The sequence below is a fragment of the Anopheles ziemanni genome, chromosome 2 (assembly GCF_943734765.1).
Source record: "Anopheles ziemanni chromosome 2, idAnoZiCoDA_A2_x.2, whole genome shotgun sequence".
NCBI classification, from domain to species: domain Eukaryota; kingdom Metazoa; phylum Arthropoda; class Insecta; order Diptera; family Culicidae; genus Anopheles; species Anopheles ziemanni.
In genome coordinates this window covers 63,413,210-63,434,308 of record NC_080705.1, presented here as the reverse complement: position 1 = coordinate 63,434,308, position 21,099 = coordinate 63,413,210, and the positions used below count along the sequence as shown (strand labels likewise).

Below are 21,099 nucleotides of genomic sequence, written 5' to 3'. Positions count from 1 at the left end.
AAATTCTGTTACCCCACAGTCCTTTCGAAAGGTTTAAAAAGAAGGAAAGTTCTCGCCGAAACCGTTGAATTTCCGTCGAACGTCAATTTTATTTTTCGATTATTTGAATGATCAATTTCAATACGATTTGCAATTTTTGAAGAAACTTTGTTCTAAGTTTCTTAGGTGTGCGTTTTCCCTTTCTTCTGAAGATGTTTACTCAATCTGTGCTGTGGTTTTTGTGGGATTTTTTTCGTCGTCCCGAAAAAACATCCCGAAAACATATGCCTTTTTTCCCTTCAGGGAACGTATAAAAAGACACATTTTATTCCACCTTTTTTAAATCTTCCCTTTTCCGCCCGAATTATCCTTTTAACTCCCTCCCCGAGCTACGGCTAGCCCGAAGACTTGAAAACTCATCTAAACAAGTCCCCGGAACCGGAACCCGAGCGTCCGGAGAGCAATAGGCAAGCAAATAACTCCCCAGTTTGTGGAGTGGAAAGGGAGATGATGGGGAAACCTCAAAAGCAAATCACCATAAATTTAAAACCAATCTTCTGCCAATCTGTCCGTCCGCGTCCGTTCTCATGTCCGATTCCGTTCCGCTTCTTTCAGGTACTTGCAAAGCTGCCGGGAGATCGGAATTCAAAATTCGCAGCTCAGCACCCGACAGCTGGTGGAGTTTGGCCTTCAGGTGGCCCGCGGCATCTCGCACCTACACTCGCTCGGCGTGCTGCACAAGGACATTGCCACCAGAAACTGTGTGTAAGTGTACTTTGAATCGGGGACGGATGGGCTCCATCATTTAACGCCACCCGGGAGGGGAACAAACGGACATCGAGCGCATAAACATCACATCATCTGTAACGTGAAACTGAATAAAATCGGATGGCCTTCCCTCGGGGGGGCGAGGGATGGAAAAGTCGTCCCAAACATAAACACATTTTTTCCACAACCCGCTTTTGAGACTCGAGGGTTTTGCGCTGTTGTTACTCACCAACCAGCCTTGTCGGGGACTTCGGCGAACCGCAGCGATCCTTCCGAACGAACTACATTTTTTAAGCAAAACCCTAGAATATCGCTCTCGTGAAACGGCCTTGGGCTGCACGTCGACCCACGTTTAGCTGAAGAAAAATGTAATTGGATTCTTCTGATCCCGGCTTGCTAACGCACAGGCGCATTATACACCATGACCCGCGGTTCAACCTAATCCCTTGGCGGTCTTCAATTTAATTCGTTCTAACTGAATAAAAATAAACTACTTTTAAAACATCTACGCTCTCCACATTATCTATTCAGTATTTTAATTTTTTTAATAATCTTGACATGTTGGGTATTTTTGTGCTAGAAATTATACAATTTTCTGATTAAGGTTACACCCAGATCAAACAAAGATGGTTTTTCTATTTACATATGTTGTCCACATTGTTTTGTAGACTTTATTGTCTGTTTTGCAACTTTGTTTTGTAAGATTTTTCATTCGTAGTTTTTCCGTATTTTATTCCGTTTTATACAATAAATCGGTTTTTATAATAAACAAAAATTAGAATTACTGATACTAAATTTTCAATTTATTCGTTTTAATTTTCTTGTTATGATACAACAAAGATAAAAAATTTGTGCAAATAAAGTTAAAATATTTGTTAAATGTAAAATATGCAGAAAAGCACATAAACCAAACTCAAAACTAACAAACACAGAAACAAAAAATGATCTATCAAATATCTAATCAAATATCTAAATCTAAACACACCAATCATCAAGCAAAGTGCTAAAACAAATAGCAATCTATACACAATAGTAACATATTTGGCAACAAGAAGTTGTCTAATTTTCCATTTAGCCTTATAAGCAGACTAAACTAATATGTTTTTTGCGTGTGTTCCATTATCTGGTTTGTTAAATTTGCAACTTTATTTCCTATGATTTTTCATTGGATGTTATAGATGTCTTTTTTCGATTTTCGTTTCAAAAGCTAGTGTGACTTATACTAGATTTCTATATGTTTATTTTAATTTTCCCTATTTCTACTCACTTTTCAGTCTGGACATCGAGCTAAACGTTCGGGTTTGTGATAACGCGCTGTCGCGGGACGTCTTTCCGAACGACTACCACTGTCTCGGGGACAACGAGAACCGGCCCGTCAAGTGGATGGCCCTGGAGACACTCGAGAAGAAGTTCTTCACCGCATCGAGCGACATCTGGAGCCTGGGGGTCCTGCTTTGGGAGCTGGCGACGCTGGCCGCCATGCCGTTCGAGGTGAGTAGGCGAGCCGAACACACTAGCCTTTTAATATCGCCCACTCAAGGGTGTCTTTTGCGATGGGAAAAGGCCCCCACGAGGGCACCGCCATCCTTCCATTATGGCATTACATCAATCACAATCAGCCGTCAGTGTTTGTGTGCATTAAAATATTATATTTACCCATCGAGCAGGCGAGCATCGGTTCGTCCCGTTTTTAATACCCCGACAACATGTCCCTTTGCGCCTTTCCCTCTAGTGCCGGTAATGGCTGGGAGTTGAGGGGATCCGTCTGTTTGTTTATGATTTCGTCACTTACAGCAACGTTATGGTCCGGCCGTTGAAGCACCTTCGAACGAGTCCGGTTCCCTCCTACACAGGAAGCCTACAAGAGTCCATCGCTCGGTCGATTGCTCGCTTTGACACTTCTCGGAACGGACATAAAATGACACACCAAACCGTGGAGGAGGCTAGGTCAAACAGATGGACGCGAACCCAGACCGGAGTCCGGAGCGTAATATGTCTATCGGAACGGTCCCGCACTTTGGACGCCTGCCCCAAACCTCCCTCACATTAATGATAATGGCGATGGTGTTGACCTAGTTCCGCTGGTACACGCTTGCCACTCCAAACTCGACGACAGTAATTTGGATGGGACAACCTCGCGCCACATCGACGCATAAAGACGGACATTTCGTGTAGTGATGGGAATAAAAACTACTTTTAGAGATTTGAATTAAATCATCACGGCGATTCAAATGTTTTAGTTACTCTTTTGTGTTTTAAAACGCGAAAAATATGCTATTAGTTGTAACAGAGATTTGAATCCTTATCAGGGCTCCGAATCCTTGAAGAGTGAAGGAGCAAGTAAAAGATTTGCTAACAGCCCTAGCAATTCAAATCCGAAAGGAGGGTTTCGAATCGCAGATAGAGATTCGAGCCCCAAATAGGGAGTCTCAAATAGGGAATCCCTATAACAGATTAAAATCCTAAGTAGGAATTCGAATCCCAAGAGTGAGAAAAAGAGTTAGGTCTTGTTATCCCAACCAGACATCATTCATCACTAATATCCTTTCTCTCTAGTTTATTTATTCTTTTATTTTATTTTATTTTACTACCCTGACAGACATCGAGTTTCTGATCTAGATTGGAGTCTCTGATTATAATTTGAATCCCTAATTGTCATGTGAATCCCTAATTGAAATTAGTTTTGTGGCACGCATTCAAATCTCCGTGGCGACTGGTAACTTTTTTACTCACTCTTCAGATGAAATTCAGAATTCGTTCTTTGGGAGTTGAATCTATGTGACAACTAGCAACTCTTTTACTTACTCTTTCATTCTTTAAGGATTCAAATCTCTGATAAGGTTTCAAATCAAAAAGGAAATTAAAAAACAAGGAACGTGAGGAATTAAATCAATCAATCCAATAGTAAGATTCTACTCACTCATTCAATCTAACTCAGTACGCACATCACTAATCTGGTGTGCTCCATCGAACGGACGAAGACGCCCGTCCTTGTGATTTTTTGTCAACAATATTTCCCAAAATTATTGGATCCCCAAAACGGACCGAAACGTAACGGTCAAAAGTGTCCGTTCGAGTGTAACCAAATAAACAGAAAATGTGAACACATTTCCCCACGGTGTTGGAGTCGTTTCACAGTCCGCTCGGGAGTTTCGGGAGCCACACACGCTTTACCTAACATCCGTCGCCAAACGATGTCTTCCATCATCGAACCATTACATTGATTATGAATTAATAATAAACAACAGTCAATTAATTAAATTGATTCTTCTTTCAGCCAGTGAGATGTGAAAAGGATCAGCCTACATCTGGCATTTGAGGAACGTTTTTCCCGGGGGTGGAAAAAAGCCCATCCTTGAAAGTGCTCTCGGGGGAACATGTAAGGCCCGTTTTACTTCCCGAGACCCCGGCCATTTGTGGTTCATGCCTGCGGACGTAGCCGCCAATGTAATAACACTCAACGGCGCAACAATAATCATAATCATTTCGAGCTCCCGGACGAAGGGTGTGAGTGGTGAGGGTGGTCTGTTCCTCCCGTCCTCGGAGGCATCATCGTGATTGCATTGTTGTCTCCTTTGTTGAGTCACTCATAAATCCACCTAATCGTTTTCAATCCTTCATGCGCCCCGGCTGCGTGAAGACGGTGGCAGCTTGAGCCAACACTTTGGCGGCATGGAAAACGACATGAAAATGTGTTCTTATGTACTCACCCAATGGTTATCTCCACCCACCGCTTGGGAACCACCGAAATGTTGCCCGGGCTTCAGTCCAATCGGTTGCGGTAATAATGGCGATCGTCGACTGTAGAGAAGATGAAAGGGGAAGTAAGGAAAACGGGTGGGGGGGAAGGAAACATTTGAGAAAACACAAATTTCACAACAACTCGGACAAGAGCAACCCCCACCGTTCCAGCGTCCCTCCCCCTCACCAACCAGCTTCCGGCGCAAATGGATCCTTTCATTACGCAGCTCATTACATGAAAGAATTCGTTTCATCTGCCACCTCCACACTGTCCTCGACCTTTCGTTTTCCGCTTTTCCACTCGCCGGGAGGAAAATATTCAGGCCGGGCAATAAAAACCCCACACCCCTTTCCCTTGGCCGTCGCTGTATGGGAAGATATTTTGGTAGAAATTTTTTCCTCTTTTGTTTTGCTCTCCGGCTTTGTTCCCGTTTCCTTTCAGCCATTATGAGCATCCTTTTTTTGTCGGGGCCATCTTTTTTACTCACTCCCGTATGGTTCACCGGCCCCTTTTTTGTCCGTGTGCTATGTCTTATGAGTTTCGCTTGTGTTCCTTGCAACATGTTTCGGATCCTTTGGCGCTTCCTGTGCGACATAATTGCAAACAATCACTCCTTCCCTCCGCTATCACTCCCATCGTAATGGTCACTTCCTCCAGTCGTCCGGCGTTCAAGAGGAAGTGAAACAAATGTGACGCATTTTTTCGATATTGGATTCCCCCATTTCCTGCTCCTCACTTCCCCTTTCCCGAAACCGAAACCGACGCTCGGCATCCGTTGCAGATTACCGGGACTGAATTATTTCATTGTCTTTGATCCCTTTCGCCCTTCCCGATTCGTTTCTTCTTCCATTCTTGATATCTTAACACCTCTCGTTCTCTTTCGCTCCTTCGCACCACACCCGGGGTATCTCTTTCGAGTGCATTTCGTACGTCCAATTCACCCCTTTCGCTCAGGCCGCCTTTACAGGAGTTTTATTTGCTTTTCACACTCACTTAACGCATCCCTGAACGGATGAATTGTTCTTAATGCTCCCCTATTTTGTTTTTCTTGGGTGTCCTTTTCCGAGCCCTGTACCGTTCCTGGTTGCCTTTGACTGGGCCCTCGTTGGAATTTCCTTCCCGACTTCGAAACCCATCCCCCTTTCGGAGTTCGGACTCAATTTGCCCGTTTAATAGTGGTAATGTAATGGATTATGTTTAATGCGCTGTGATGTTGTGTATTGCTCTACTCACCCCTCTATCATGTTTCGATTTTACCGTATTATTCCATCCCAATCTCTTCCTACCGTTCTCTATCTCCCTCTCTCTCTCTTTACGTTCCACAGGAGGTGGACTGTTTCGAATTATCGGCCTATCTCCGCGACGGCTATCGGTTAGCGCAGCCAGTCAACTGTCCGGACGAGTTGTAAGTATAACCTTTTTTTGCTTTTCATCTCCCTCCCGTCGGGTTCAACTCTTCTTTATCGATTTCCACTCGATCGGTTAGCGTGAATGATTAAATTATGGAAATGTCGAACCTTTATTTTGATTACACTTTAAGCGGATGGACGAAATGGACACGATTTAATCAAGTACTTTCGAGGATGGTGTGCTTTTTATACTGCAGTATTTTGTTTTACTCGGAGCTCCATGTCGTCGACATATTTGATTATTTTTTGAAACTGTTTTTTTTTTTAATTATAAAGTAACTTTAAAATTTTAAAAATTATGTTTCACGAATAACATTTTTTTATGTTAGTATTAAAACAGCGGTTGGCACAAAAATTTAACTCGAAAACAGCGGCTGCTGTCCAAATTAAGAAATAGCTCATCAGTTCCTGGCTCTAAAGTTCTTGGCATCTAAGTTTTTTTCTAACTCATCAGCTTTTGTTTCTTGTCGAACACATTAAAATGAAAAAAAAAAAAATTGTGGTTTCCTAGATAATTACACTGTGACATAAATAAACATTAATTCATTGCTTTAAAATCAGCTTGCGCCGATTAGCAATTCTCCGAGAACATTTTTCTTTGCTCATTTCCAAATCCGCAAATGAGGAGATTCGAGCTCGGGGATATATATAGTTTTTTAATTTGGTCAGGACCAAAACTTTAGAATTGCTTTAAGTTTTTGTTAATTTTCTTCATTTTAGGTTGCCAAATAATAATAATATAATCTTTTTAGTGCAAACAACTATTTTGCATATTTACATACCTTCTAAATTACCCAATGTTTTGTTTGCGACAAAATTGAATTTGCGAAAAAATTGAATTCTGAAGACAAAACCAGATGAACACGAGACCAAAGCTGAAAAGTTAACGATAAACTCAGATGCGTTAGAGACAGAAGGTGATGCGCTATTTCAATTATGACTGAGTTAGACGTAAAGATCAGTGGCAGCGACTGTAAATATATTGCTTATTTCAACTACGGTGCAAATACTTAACCGACTTTCAAGTAATGTTTTATTTGATATACAGAAAAAAAAGCGATTAAAAATCTGTTTCACAGCATCAACTGCTTCCCCAATAGCACAATCTACGATTTGGTCATTGGATTTTTATACTACATTCTTCTTCTTCTTCTTCTTCTTGGCGTAACGACCTTGTTGGTCATGCCTGCCCGTTAAGGGCTTACGAGACTTGTTTGCCCTGTTGTACGTGGATAGTCAGTCCTCTCGTACAGGGGAGGGTCCCGGTCTCGGTTGGGATTCGAACCCAACCTACATTACCATTCATAAATTATTACACAAACTGTTAACGGTACACCTATATTGTTTTAGTACTGATTGATTGAAAGATTTTATCACATCATATCACGCCTTTTCACTTCTTCGTCCAACTCTTTATTTTGGCTGAATTTATAAAGCTTTAAATTTCCAACTGTACGTATTACCGTTACCGCTCATAAACCGGTACATTTCCTCCTTAAACAGCTCACCCCATCTCGCCTCATCTTTCATCGTTAAAAACGTTGCCAAAATTAATTCCCGGCACACGTGTGGCGAAAGCATAACGGGGTGGAAAATGTTCGCCATAATCAAATCTCTAACAACAGGCCGTAAAATGTTTATCCTTCATCATCACCCGAGATGGATGCTCGGTGAGGCTGAGTGCATCCTTTCATTAGAAGTTTTAACATACAAGCTGAGTAAATTGATATGTTGTAAAGAGCCGGGTTGTTCTTTTTATTTTGTTTCCGCCATTTTCATCCTGTAACACAAAGCAACATTTCATTTCGTCCAATTCACCATCGGGTGCGCCGAGCTTTCGCATAATCGTTAGCTTCCGGTGCGCGGCACACACGTACGTTACGAGCTTCGCACGCACGCCTGTAAGCGTTGAGGAGGGTTTGCCAATTTGAATTCCTCTCCCGGGCAGAGTGGGGAGGAGGTGGAACAATTTGTCCCGGAATGAGGATACGCGCGAAAAACCGAACATGAGCATGAAACGTGTAAAAAAGGTGCAAATGATCAAATTGCTGTCGTTAAATACACACGCGCGCACACATACCGTACTGTGTGTCTTTCAGGCATGCCAGAAGTTGCATTTTACTGTCGAAGGGTGGGTGGGAAAACAAACCCACCCCATCATCATCGACACCAACGGCCTGGGGTGTGGGGAAAATACTTCTGATTTGTGTTCATACTCTCGTTCGGCCATCGCTGGTGGAAAACAAAAGGTGAGAAAAACCAAACCAAACCACCCCACCGCATCCGAAAAACAAACTTCCTCCTTCCCCCCCCCCCCCCCCACCCTCGGAAATTCTGCGAAGTGAACTGAAGTTAGTGCACGATTGCGCCACCCGTGACGGTTGTAAAGTTGCACTTTATGTCCAACCATAAAACGTCATTGCACGGATCGTAAAAATGCTTCACACATGCTTTCCAGGCCAGAGGGGCTGGCACTGACCCGGCCGGCAGTCGATTGGCCGTGGGGCGGAAAAGCCCTCAAGGTGTTTATGAATAACATTACCGTTGCGCTAGCATTCCGAGAAGGCATTCTGAAACGAGACTCGCTCAAAGTGCCACAAAGCCACATGAGTTTTCTTACAAGAGATGCCCTGAAGTGGGAGAGTTGCGCGGGCAAATGGGCACGCTCTTGCGGGGTTTGCTTTGCCGAGTAAATAAACAAAAGGACACAATCGTGTGTACAAGATATTAATAGTTGCCAGCAACATTCCTTGACTAAATATTTACCGAAAAAGCAACGGCAGTGGCCCGACGTGCAGCAAGGAAAACATCTTTCGTTCCTTAGGGCTATTATTACTATTATCATTCGCATTATTTTCAACCATTTTCTAGCTGCTCCCTTTCCTTACATCGCGCGTCCGTTTGGCGAAAGCATTTGCATACCCGACACGCCTCAACCGAGTGGTCGGCGACGTTGGATGTTCTCTTCCATCCCGGATCCATTCGATCCCGGGATCCTCCTGGACAATCACGACAACCTTCGCGAGCGAAAACGAATGTCCGTTTTCCCAGCCCGTTTATTGTCTGTTTTTGCCCACTTTTCCACGACGACGTTATCGAAGTAGATCGCTATCGCACGAAGGAAACGGTTGTGTACTTTACTATCCTCTTACTTGAAACTACGTTCTCATGTTGTGGGAAAGCATCGGAAGGCGGGGAATCTACCCCCGGCACAGAATGACAAAATTTAATGCTCATTTATTCCGTACAGTTGCTCAAGCCTTCTACCCCATTAGCTACCGCTTGCATGGATGTACGTGGAATTGCAAGAAAAAGTTGTACCGAACGCGTTGGGGAAGGAACGCTCGCCAAGGCGAAGCACGCGCAAAACCAAAAGTTACTAAAACTGGGCACGACTATCTCTCTAAACCACTGACACGTTGGGGACGACTTTTCCTCGCTGCTGTTTGGGTGCAGGAGAACGAAACCTCAATGCAAAAAAGTGAACCCATGGATTGTGGGTGGCACGACTGGCATTCAAAGCACAAACAACGGGAAATAAAAAACTATAACAAACAATATCGCAATCCAGCGTCGAAAAGGAAGCGGGAGTACAGGAAATAAAAAGCCATTAAATGCAATGCAAGGAGTAACTTCACCCCAATGGAGGGGGAATAGCTGTCCATCGCTTGCAACGGAACCGAGTTGGACCGATTTTGTTTTTCCCCAGCGCGGAGATTTTCCCACAGCCAAGAGTCGCGGGCGGGCTTTTCGTGCTTTGCAGGCTAATGGCGTTGAATAATTCAACTTTTTAAATAAGACACAAGTACCGAACGGTGGAAACAGCATCCACGGAGGACACAAACACACACATTGGTAAACAAACGATGAAACAACCACCCCACCCAATTCGTTAACCACTCTGCGAAAGAAAAACACAACGCTAGTTGGAACACGCCATCACTTTGCCTTCCTCCTCGACGGATAGAATGTGAACCGAAACCGTTGCCCTCTGCTTCTTTTATTTTCGAAATGTTTCAGTTACAGTTCGTGTAACACCGAAGCACCCCCAAAGTGGAGGAAGCATACACACACAAAAAGCCAAACTTCTCTAAAGTATGCTGGCCCCCAGAAAGTGTCGTCAGTATCACGACAATCATAAACTGTGCTTTAGGCGAGGAAACTGTCTTGAGGGCCAAACATCGGGTGTGTGGGAAGGGCCATCACATAAACTGTAAAGTTTCGTTCCATTTGAGAAACGACTTTACGACAGACTTTTCCATCGTCCCGTGATTTTTTGTCTGGTTTTTTTTTTCTCCAGCCGCTCGTCGGTTCTTCCTCCAACGGTTTCCATAACGAAATACATTCCGAAAAGGCGAAAAACTTTCAAATCCTCCGCGGGTTGATGCGTTTTTGCTTTGATTTATTGACGTCAAAGTCATTAGGTTGCAAATGTCGGCGGCGCGCTTGACCTGAGGTTGGGGGAAAACATCACCGAATAAGAAAATTGTCAAATTTTGATTGAAATAAAATCCGAAAACGTACCAAAAGTCGCGTGATTGGATTTGAATTTTAAATTATCAAAACTTTGTTGTTTTGGTGATATCCAAACCTAAACTGAATGTTAGAGATTTTATAACGTATTCCTGTTTCGTCAATGTTTGCCTTTTAAACGGAAAACCTTAGCACCCAGAAGAATGGTGTTTTATCCGTTTTCCACAAATTTTGACATATTTTGAAACCTTTCAATGTCCATTTTTCAATTGTTTCACAACTCAGTTAGTAAGAATTACACATTTTTGATTTTATTTTCCCATGATGAAAATTTTCATTGATTCAATTTTCGATACATCCATTGCTAACATATGGGAAAGTCTGGCCCGGGGGCCAAATCCGGCCCGCCAGCTGATTGTATCCGGACCTTTAAAAAGAATTTAGAACAACATTCAGAAAAAACAACCCTCTGATCGGACTTGTTCACGATATCACACTCATTTTTTCCTAGAAAAAGTACGATCAACAGTTTAAAACGAGGTGTTTAATACTAGGCGAGATTTGATCTATTGGGTCTTGTACAATTACCCAGTCTTGCGGATCTCATCCACAATGCAGCGGCAAAATAGCATGTAACAAGTTTCAACGAATGCATTTCGATATAATTACGAAACCAAATTTTGAACCATCAATTCTTCAAGCTGACCTATTTCAATTATTTTGTACATTTTTGTAGATTATTAATGTCAAAATAAAATAAAAATAATTAATAGAAAGTACAATAAACGAACAATATGTTGAAAAAATATAAAATTTTACGGTAGAAGCAAAAGCTTTGAAATATGTTATATTATGTTAATGTTACTTTCTAGATTGGAAAACTGATTTTCCGAATTGATGTCGGGTTCTTTTACACCACCGGGCCATTTTTAGGAAACATGTGTCGACCCCTGGTCTAGAAAGCAGCTTAAATTGCTAATGAAATGTTAGCTAATTTTTTCACTATTTATTAATTAGTGTTCCGCTACTTCTTAACGTTTCTTTGAGCAGGTTTTCTCTTTTTGAATTGTTTTTTAATTGTGTAGCAATCGATTTCACCTCTCCTTCAAACAGACCAATTGTCTGCTACCAACGGCCAAGTATCATAAAAATGATGATGCTGTGCAGGCCAATGTTGCTGCAAATGTGTATACAGCATGAAATTAACAGAAGTATAAGCTCCCCAGCCTTGTCCCCTTTTCCGTTCGTCGCATTGTGTTCATAAGCAGAATTGCTCTTTTGGCTCTTGGGTAGTTGGTGTTATATTTCTGTTCTTAATTTCGCTCTTGCTCTTGTCCGGCGTCCACAAGGCGACAGCATGGTTGAGCATCCATGATATTCGGTCCTTCCATCCGCAGATCCGGAAGTTGCAGATGTTTCAACCGGCGGACGAACCCCGCCCTCCCCCCGGCCATGGCAGCAACAGAGCAAGAAGAAACAAGTAACGCCACAAACGAACGCCGCCGGCCGGAAAGAACCCTGCAAACTAGCTCAAACGGAGCCAATTCGTCCATCGTAATCCTTTGCCAGCATTCCCTTCTGCGCCTCAGTGGATGAGCGTTCGTCGTGTCGAGGGCTCTCAAGTTTTTGACCATTGTTTACAGCTTTTATGCAAAGCAGAGTCAACTGAATAATGAATGCTTAAGCAGTTGGGGGGCAATCATATTTTTTCGGTCGCCTCCCAAAAACCCTCGTCGGCCAAACTGGAAGACACAAGAAAGCCACGATAAGTACAGCGGGCGTTCGAATTATATGCCTCCCCGCGTTCTTGCACCGATCCGCGACAAACCGGATCAACGGACAAGCCAAAGTGAAATCCTCCATAAAACAACAGCGAATTTATTATTTGACTCTCCTCTTTTGCACTCAGGGCTGGGACACCATGGGTGGCGTAAAACATGGTCCCCCCAGGCCCATCTCGGTTCCTTTGGCGATTTCCCTTCGCCAGTAGATCGTCGCAGATCATTGCGAGCCAATTGAACCGAGAACCGAATGGCTGCTCCATCGCTGCCAAAGAAATTGCTTTAGGAAACAATCAACTGAAATAAATACACCAAAAAACGGTTTCTTCCCGCGCACCATCTATTTTCCCGAAACACTTTATATTACGTTGGACGATTGAAAATGTTGACGCGCTCACCACAGGACACGATCGTGTTGTGTGCGGCAAGCTAATTGAAAGACAAATTAATCACTTTAGATTTATTAATTCAATTATCGAAGACGTTCGCCACTTCGCGTTGGGTGGGAAATGAATTTTTCGGACGGCCATCGCCTCGCCGGGACGGTTCATAAATCGTGTGTCTCTTCCCGCGGTACACTCCATTGATTTCGTCGGTTATGGTTATTGCAGTGCAGACGGAATGGATCCCATCTGGCGCCGTGCTTAGAGACGCCCAAACTGTCGTCCTATTTCCACTTTTCAAGAGCCAATGCCGATGTCCAATGGCTTTTATGAGATGCGCACAGCCTCTAAGCCATCGTAAATAATTGCCAATGGGTCGTGGGTGTTCTATGCCATTTCGTCGCGAAAAAGTTCATTAAAATAACTGCATGCTGTTGGCGAGGGTGAGCTGATCGACATTCCGGTCCGGACAGTCGTTGGGTTCTGTTTTTTTGCGATACAGGTTTCATTGCAAGTTCTAGATATAGGACGCATGATAAAGACTATTCGATTCAAGCCGGACCGAATTTAGGCTATGTTTGCATAGCTAATATTTTTTATTAAAATAACTTGCAAGAGTACTCTCGGATAATCCTGCGTTTCCTTTAAACGATTTTGACATAAAATGTAAGATTAAAATAAATAGTAAACTTAAAGTAGAGAATACGATAGAAAGTATTGCCTTCCAGTTTCGCTGCGACATGATGTTTAATTTAAAAAAGATTTTGATTATCTGCTGGTTTTAGTGACTTTAAAAAATATTATTGGCCGTGCCGACAGATAAGCTACCTTTTACAAGGCTGTACTATTAAAACATATATGTAAAACATGTGTTTTAAAACTAGTTTTACTTTTTATTTACTCAAATGCCTGTAAAATACGTTCTTAGATACATTTTAAATGAGCTTGTTTGCCATGATTTACTCTTTTTTATTAATATTTTGATGGTTTTGTTCCCCTACCACAGAAAGTGTGGCCCCTTTTTAGCTGAATTCAGCAATTTAAAACAAAACAAAGAAAGAGAATATTTTCATTGGCAAGTCTTACACATTTTGAATGTTTTGACTCTACTACCAGATTTAAAAGATAAAAAAAGATAAATTCAATTGTTTCTAAAATCATGCAAGAATTCCTAACGACAGTTTCAGCTAAAAAGAGTGTTAAAATAATATATTGCAATCAAGTAAACAAATAAATTAACAAATACTGAACAAAATTGGGTTCGTAATGCTTACATTTTGGTTGTGGAAGCAAAAATTAAAACATCCTCTTCAGAGGGTAACATGCTTCGGCTTATGTGGAGTCGAATGAACTGCTGTTAATGATAAGCACAATACTCAAAATATCAAAATTTGTTCAATACGAGAATGTTACAGCTGAAACAAAAATACACGTACAAAAATGCTTGCAATAATCTTCGTGCGTTACCGTCGGTTTATTATTTTTGGAAGTAAAAAGAGAAGCAAAAATGAATCTGTGATGATTTCGATTATTTTTCTTGACTGGATTGCGGGAAATAAAAGTTGTCCGCTCAAGGAGGGCATATTTCCTCACATTACCCTACATTATTTTTATTTCAGTTTTCATGTTAAATATTATATCATCTTTGCTCGAAACGTTCTGTTGTTTTAGATTAAATGTACATATTATTTTTATATCATCATCATAGTAGCATTTCATAACTACACTGTTTATTGTTGGTTTTCTTTCTGCACCTTCAAATATTTGCCTACAGTATTATTCCAGGATTTATTATTAAACCTACAACTATGACAGATTTCCTGCTTCTTAAAAAAACAATAATAAACTTTAAAAAAATTGTGCTACGCTGAAACCTGCACAGTTTCTTTTTCATGGCTTTGCAAAAAAGGCACTGGAACATTTTGTCACACTTTTCAGCACGATAAGCTGATAGGGAAACGTGACTAAATTAGTTTTGGGAAAAACGAACGTGTAACAAGCAAACAAAAAGGATAGATGCTAAATTGTCTGTCCTTTTTAATTAAATTCTTTAACTACTCTATCGCTCACCAAAGCTGCTGCCACTCGAAGGAAAATCACTTTAATTTAGTTATAGTCTCCCGGACACAAACACACATTGCTACTGCATTGGCACTTTTCCGGCAAACCCTCCCCTCCCCTAGTTATTTGCTATTTCCCGACTTTGAACAGCGCCAATGTTCAACACCTGAATAAATTAACGTTAAAATGTCCGATGCATGCACCAAAGCATGGCACGGAAATACATCGGACATCGGGCGAAAAAAAGCAAGAAGGGTGAAAAAACCAATCCTTGAACGGCCCAAAAAGTGTCCCTGTTATTAAATGGCATTACCTCACACCCTTCCCCCGGGGCCCTCCCTCCGGGTGCATGCAAATTGCTTCGAAAGTTGAAACATTTCCATTCATTTAGCGCCGCCTGTTTCGGTGCGGAATCGATCAAGAAATCTAACGACCGTGTTCTCGTTTCCCTAACTCGCTCCCTCTGTCTCACACACACTCTTTCTCTTTTTCCCTCTTTTTCTCATACATTTGTTCCGCTTTTCCCGCAGCTACACCGTAATGTCCTGTTGCTGGCTTGCGGACTACAAGCAGCGGCCATCGTTCCCCCAGCTAATTGCCTATTTGCACGATTTTCACGACGACCTGGGCAAGTACATCTAGGGTGCGGCGTCCGTTCGTGGCAACCCACGTTCACTCGGCTCGCCGGCTCTGTTGCATTCTCGCCGCGTGACGACCGGTCCGAAGGAAGCCGGCCGAAATACCGGATGAAGGAGGGAAATGGACGTCGAGCGCGTCGTCGGAAAAACGTCCATCCCCGTGCGAGCTGTGAGAAAATGTGCAAACCAGACCTCGGCCAGACGTGCCCCCACCTGATGACGATGGCGAACCCGACCGGAAGGAAGGAAGGACGACATCGTCCGTGCATCGACACGACGGGGACACTTATATTGGGGGATCGGGGAGAGTGGTTCGGGTTTTTTTTTTCTCCATTCGTCCCTCTTTTTTACCTCACCATCCATCGGACCGAAATTCCAGGAACGTGACTAAATCGGAAACGCAACACGTCGGTCGCAACTGCAATAGCATCGAAGCGCGAAGCTGCTGGGAAATTTTTGTGCAATCGTTCGCTGGTAGAAAAATTCACAAAACGAAACGATAAAAATGGAAGCGAATTGATCGTGGATGGGAAGAAAAAAATCGGTTTCTCCCGTTTGTTTTCCACGCGGTACGCAGCGGGCGTACCGAAAAAAAAAATGAAATACTATCGAAAACCACGAAACAATTCACGGCAATTGAAAAAAGATGAGTGAAATCCCGATCAAACTATTCAGAGTGGAATCCGCGTGCTGTCCTGCCTCGAAGCGGACAAAAGCACACAGAAAGTGTTGTGTAGATGTGTGTATTTATTGTACTCGATTAGCAAATAAGTATGAAAGAACGTGGAAAAACAGAGGTGCAAAACGAAACAAAAATAAACAACACATTCGTCCAGTGAGAAAATGAACGAGAAAATTTGTGCAAAGTTGTAACAAAGTGTAAAATGAAACCAGCAATGAAAAACAGTAAATGCACAGAAAGGAATAGCAAACCGCATAAAGTAAAAGTGTGATCAATCAGAAACGGAAAACTATGAAGGTAAACTTTGAAAAACCAAACCGCAGAGTAAAACAAAAATGGCATCACGGACGAGCTAGTGTACGGAAAGTGAAGTAAAGCAAAGCAAAGCAGCAACAAATCAAAATAAAAATCAAATGGAAAAAACCACACCAAACAATGAAGCAAAACCAAACCAAAGCAAATGTTATTGACACAAGGCATTGGAGATACAAAGAAGGGCAAGAGGTCATACACACACAATAGGAACACGCAACAAGGGGAGCGTCAATAACAGCAACAAGCAGATTGGAAACAAATATACACATATTTATATATTTTGTTATAGTTACATTTTTTACAAAACATTTAGATGTGCTGCCGGGCCGGGCGAAACATACACCCCACACACATACACGCACACGCAAAAAGTAACTAACGGAAGTAAAGTGAAAGCTACGGAAAGGCGGCAGCCTAAAGTAAAACGTAAACATATGACCGCAACAAAAACACTAGAGACGTGAAACTTACGCCCGGTTGGAAGGTTGAAAATGTTTTTGAAGTCACCGTTACGTTACGTTTATCGTTGAACCGCATTCTGGGAGGGGGATGCAACGTAGGGGAATTCGTCGGGTGAAAACGGAAATTGAACAAACAAAAGGGGAGAAAAGCTACGGCTAAACTACATACCGCGAAACCTGGTGACAAATGTGCAGAGTGCGACTGCTGCTTTTCGAACTTCTAAGCGACTGCTTTTTTTTCCTCCACGAACTCCAGGCTTTCCAACACCACTTCGTCCACTGCTTCACGAGGTGGCTTTTGCTCCTTGCAAACGGGTGGGTTGCGTTTCACGTGCAATTTATTTCCATTTTCCGTCCACACGGCTTTTTTCCCCGGGACGTCTCAAGAAAGTTCCTCCGCGATGAAAAAAGGAAGCACACAAACAGTCAAACGTCTCTTGTTGCTTCAGCAATCCGCTGCAATGGGCTATTTTATGCTTGAATTTATTTGACTTTTTTTTTCAAATGCATTCTTCCATTCCTTTGCACCGCGTAAAGTTTCCCCTCCCCCCAAGCCTAACCTTTCTGGTCCTTTCGTGCACGCTCGCTTTAAACTTTCGCTCCCAAACGCTTTGCCGACACGCCAAAGTTTTCCCGCTCGCCACAAACAGTGGAGTTGCAAAATACACAAGTAAAACTCGCAATCTTGCCCTCGGCTAGATGAAGGAAGCGAAAAAAAGAGAAAATTCCAGACAAAGCTAACACTTTTGCACACACTTTCACTTAAATAACAAACTTGAGCTCATTAGGAGGTCTCGAAACCAGAAAAAAATCACACAGATCCATGTCAGAAAAAGAGGAATGTTACAAACACTGATTATCCTCTCTTCGCTGTCACTCTGATTGATGAAAAAAGAAACAAACTGGAAAATAAAAACTAAAACCACTAAACTAACACTATTGGAAGCAAACAGGGTAGTAGTTCTCTAGGAAAGTTTTATTTTTCTGTTTCTAATATTGAAGAATGTTGTAATGTCGGTCAAATCCTTACTATAGCATCGCTAAACTAACATTCACACACACAACACTCGAAAATCATAATATGTAAGCTATCACTCTCGCTCTCTCTCTCTCTCTCTCTCTTCCTCTAACACTCTGTCTTCTTATCTATCGCTAGGATATCACTAAACGATCGTACATGGATGAAAGGAAACCCATTTCTGCTTCTCTAGATGTTAATATTTAATGCCGTAGAACAAGACAAGCATGAAATAATTATGCACGGCAACCCGAAACTAAAGCTAAAACTTGTCCATGTTCTTATAAGTTTTTTGGAAATGTGTAATGTTATGATCCCCCAAATATTGGCCAAGGAATCTGGGAGATAAAAAAATAACTGTAGAATATGTCATGTGATTTTACGTAAATCCGAATTTAAACCTCACCCAATTGGTTCTAGGCCTAGCAGATTTCGTTTCATCGTTTAATGTTATTTAATTTTGAATTATTGTAAAGCTATTCCTTATTGAAAATATTTGTTTTCAATTTTTACTCACATCACCAGGAAATGTTGATATGTGTTGCAGACATAACTGTCCATAAATTATTTCCACGGAATAGCTGGGCAGTGTCGCGTTACAAACCATAACCAAAGTCAAACTAATCCTAATCACAACAGACAAAACCGGTAGAAAGTTCCCCTAAACTTGTTCCCTTTTCCCTTTTACCATGTCTTAGACGCATCTGCACGAATCGCACTCTACGGTGGTTTAAATCACTACTCCACGCACAACCTAGTCAACAAGTCTTATAGAGGAATTAAAAGGGAATTGCATGTATGTGCAAGAAAATTATTCACTTTGGTGACCACATCTACGCTCTTGAGCATGGGAGGGAAAATTTAAAAAAAGAAGGACACAACCATTAGCGACATTAACGCGACACACTGCCAAAATTTGAAAAAAAAGGAACTCAAAGCGAACGGAAATTGAATGTTACAATGAGAAGGGAATTCAAAAGTCATACGAAATGCAAGACTTTACGCAACACTTTTAAACTTTAAAAATCGATGTTCGTCGTGTCCAATGTGTCACCCTTTCGGTCGATAATTGCCGAATACGCCCTCTAAATAGCTGATTATCTAACTGTTTGTTCAGTCTGCACATGGAGGAAACGAAGGGAAAGAAAACCTTTCATATTCACTCTACACTCACTAGTCACCGGTCAAATTGTTGTATCTAAATCATGAGTCAACTTCTCGTCGTCTTACAAAAAACGCGCAGGCTAGCTAAGCAGCAAGGGTAATGCAATAATAAGTTCAACGATGTGCAATTGATCACCACAACAAGGAAGAATGTCGGGATGATGGGTTACAAACGAGAACAAGTCAAATGTTTGAGACAGTTTGAATAATAAAGAATCCGGTTGCGGAAAACGATATGTGACGAAAAAAATTAAAAACTAAACTGATGGTTTCCCGTTTATTTCTAAATAAATTATCTATAATGTATCCGAAAGCTACACAAAATTTAACTGAATTGTAAGTACGCCTCAGTTGTTCGATCACCGAAACGCAACAAATAAATAACAATCCTCATTCCGAGTCTTTCGGCGTTACAAGACATTATATTTTTATAACTTCTCGCTGAACCTTATAAAAAAACTCCTTTTCAAATTGGGACAGCCATTGCCATTGCGGATGTAACGGCCATTTTGTTTCCGCCATGTTGGATGAATAGATCTAGATATGATTGTTAAAGTTGGTGTGTAGTGCCATCTATAAACATAGATTGGAACTAGTCATGTAACGAGAGAAAGCTTTGATGTCCGTTTTTTTTACATGTTTGGAATTCTTTGTTCAAGTTTAAATGTTTTGAATTTTTCATTGAAAAACCCTGATTGAAATGTAAGTTAAAAATAATTGTTGATTTTAAAATTGTTGACATTATTGTAAAAGCTAGAAAGATATTGAATTGCATGCCAGTTTCAGCTTGGCTGAGGAGCTTGTGTGCAAGATCACAGAATTGGCAATTTTGGGAGAGGATTTACAATTAACTTAGAAAGAGAGAAAAATCGCAAAACGCAACATTACTGCCACAACTTTATTTACTTCGTATGGCAGTAAATAGCATATTTGCTACGCGAATGAAAATAATCAACGACTTTACGCTTTTAAGTAACAAAAGTCATATTTTCATGCATCGATACAAGAAGTGTTTTGTTAAATAAACAGTAATTGATAAAATATATAAAGAAATTAATGTTGAATACGTTGAAATGACAGTAGCTGAAATGTGTGAGTTCTGAAGAGTTCATACACTTCTTTGCAATGTGGCAAACATGAGTTGATATATTGCCTGCTGTCGGGCATCTTGTTTCACGTTGCATAATTATAGTAATTTCGCCAGATGATTTGTTCCTAATTATAAAAAAAATACATTTTTTACCATTTCATATAAATCTACGATTGAAGCCCAAAAAATTCTAGGTCGACGACGATCTGTGTAACCTACCGTGTACAGACTCCTAGAAACTTGTTTTTGGTATCTCCATCTTTGTTAAATTAAATTATAAAACAATCAGATTTTTTCACTGAAGTTAGATGCATTTGGTAGCTAATAATATTTGTGTTTCATTGAGAAAACGTTTGATTATGCGAAAAGTTATTACAGAAAAAACGCAATTATACGGAAACGCTTTACGCAACAGGAAAATCAAAAATTAAGTTTTTAAATTATAAAATAATAAAACTACGACTGAAAATCATGCAGTTAACCCTAGATAATTCGGAATACAAATAGAAACAACTGGAATGATAAATGGAACAACAATCCTCACCATTAAGTTTTCTTACAGCTTGTATCACTTTAAGCTTCTTTTTTAAATTCTAAGCATAAGGTTGATGAAAACAGTTTTGTATTATTTTTCTCTATTCCTTACGGTGGAAATTCTATCATGTTTTCTTTCGATAGAAATGGCGATGCATACCGTGAGAATCCCAGCACCGAAGAATCTGCTATATTTCACGTCAATATTGTATGCAGATTGTGGCAATTTCAGACACAGACATAGGGACCATCGTCAAGTTTGACATTCTTCTCATCAGAAAATGTTGTTGCTCTAAAATTTCCAGGATATGTATTTTTCTCTCAAAAAACCAAAACAAATTCAATGGAGTATAAAAAGTGGGATTCGCATGGTTGTCAAGGTAAAAAACCATCCAATCCCAAAACTGAGGATTAAATCCTAAACATGAGGCACCTTTTAGATACCATTACCTTAGGATCAAACTGGTAACGGCTCGATCCACGTAAGCAAGGCATTGAAACAATAGTATTCCTTGCGAAATAATACTTTTCTGGACATGCAGAAGACCTGACATCAATCCAAAAGTTTATCTATATCCTGGTCAGGCGATTTACACCGGGG

General features: G+C 41.2%; 1 protein-coding gene across 1 annotated transcript in view; it reads left to right on the top strand.

Annotated features, from left to right (window-relative positions):
- Nucleotides 1-15,238, top strand: part of LOC131281378 (tyrosine-protein kinase Drl) — a 52,683-nt gene extending 37,445 nt beyond the window's left edge. Inside the window, exons 9-12 of the mRNA XM_058310705.1 lie at nucleotides 595-744; nucleotides 2,022-2,238; nucleotides 5,815-5,894; nucleotides 15,127-15,238. Coding sequence (XP_058166688.1) covers nucleotides 595-744; nucleotides 2,022-2,238; nucleotides 5,815-5,894; nucleotides 15,127-15,238 — 559 coding nt within the window. The remainder of the gene's footprint in view (nucleotides 1-594; nucleotides 745-2,021; nucleotides 2,239-5,814; nucleotides 5,895-15,126) is intronic.
- Nucleotides 15,239-21,099: the final 5,861 nt, after the last annotated feature.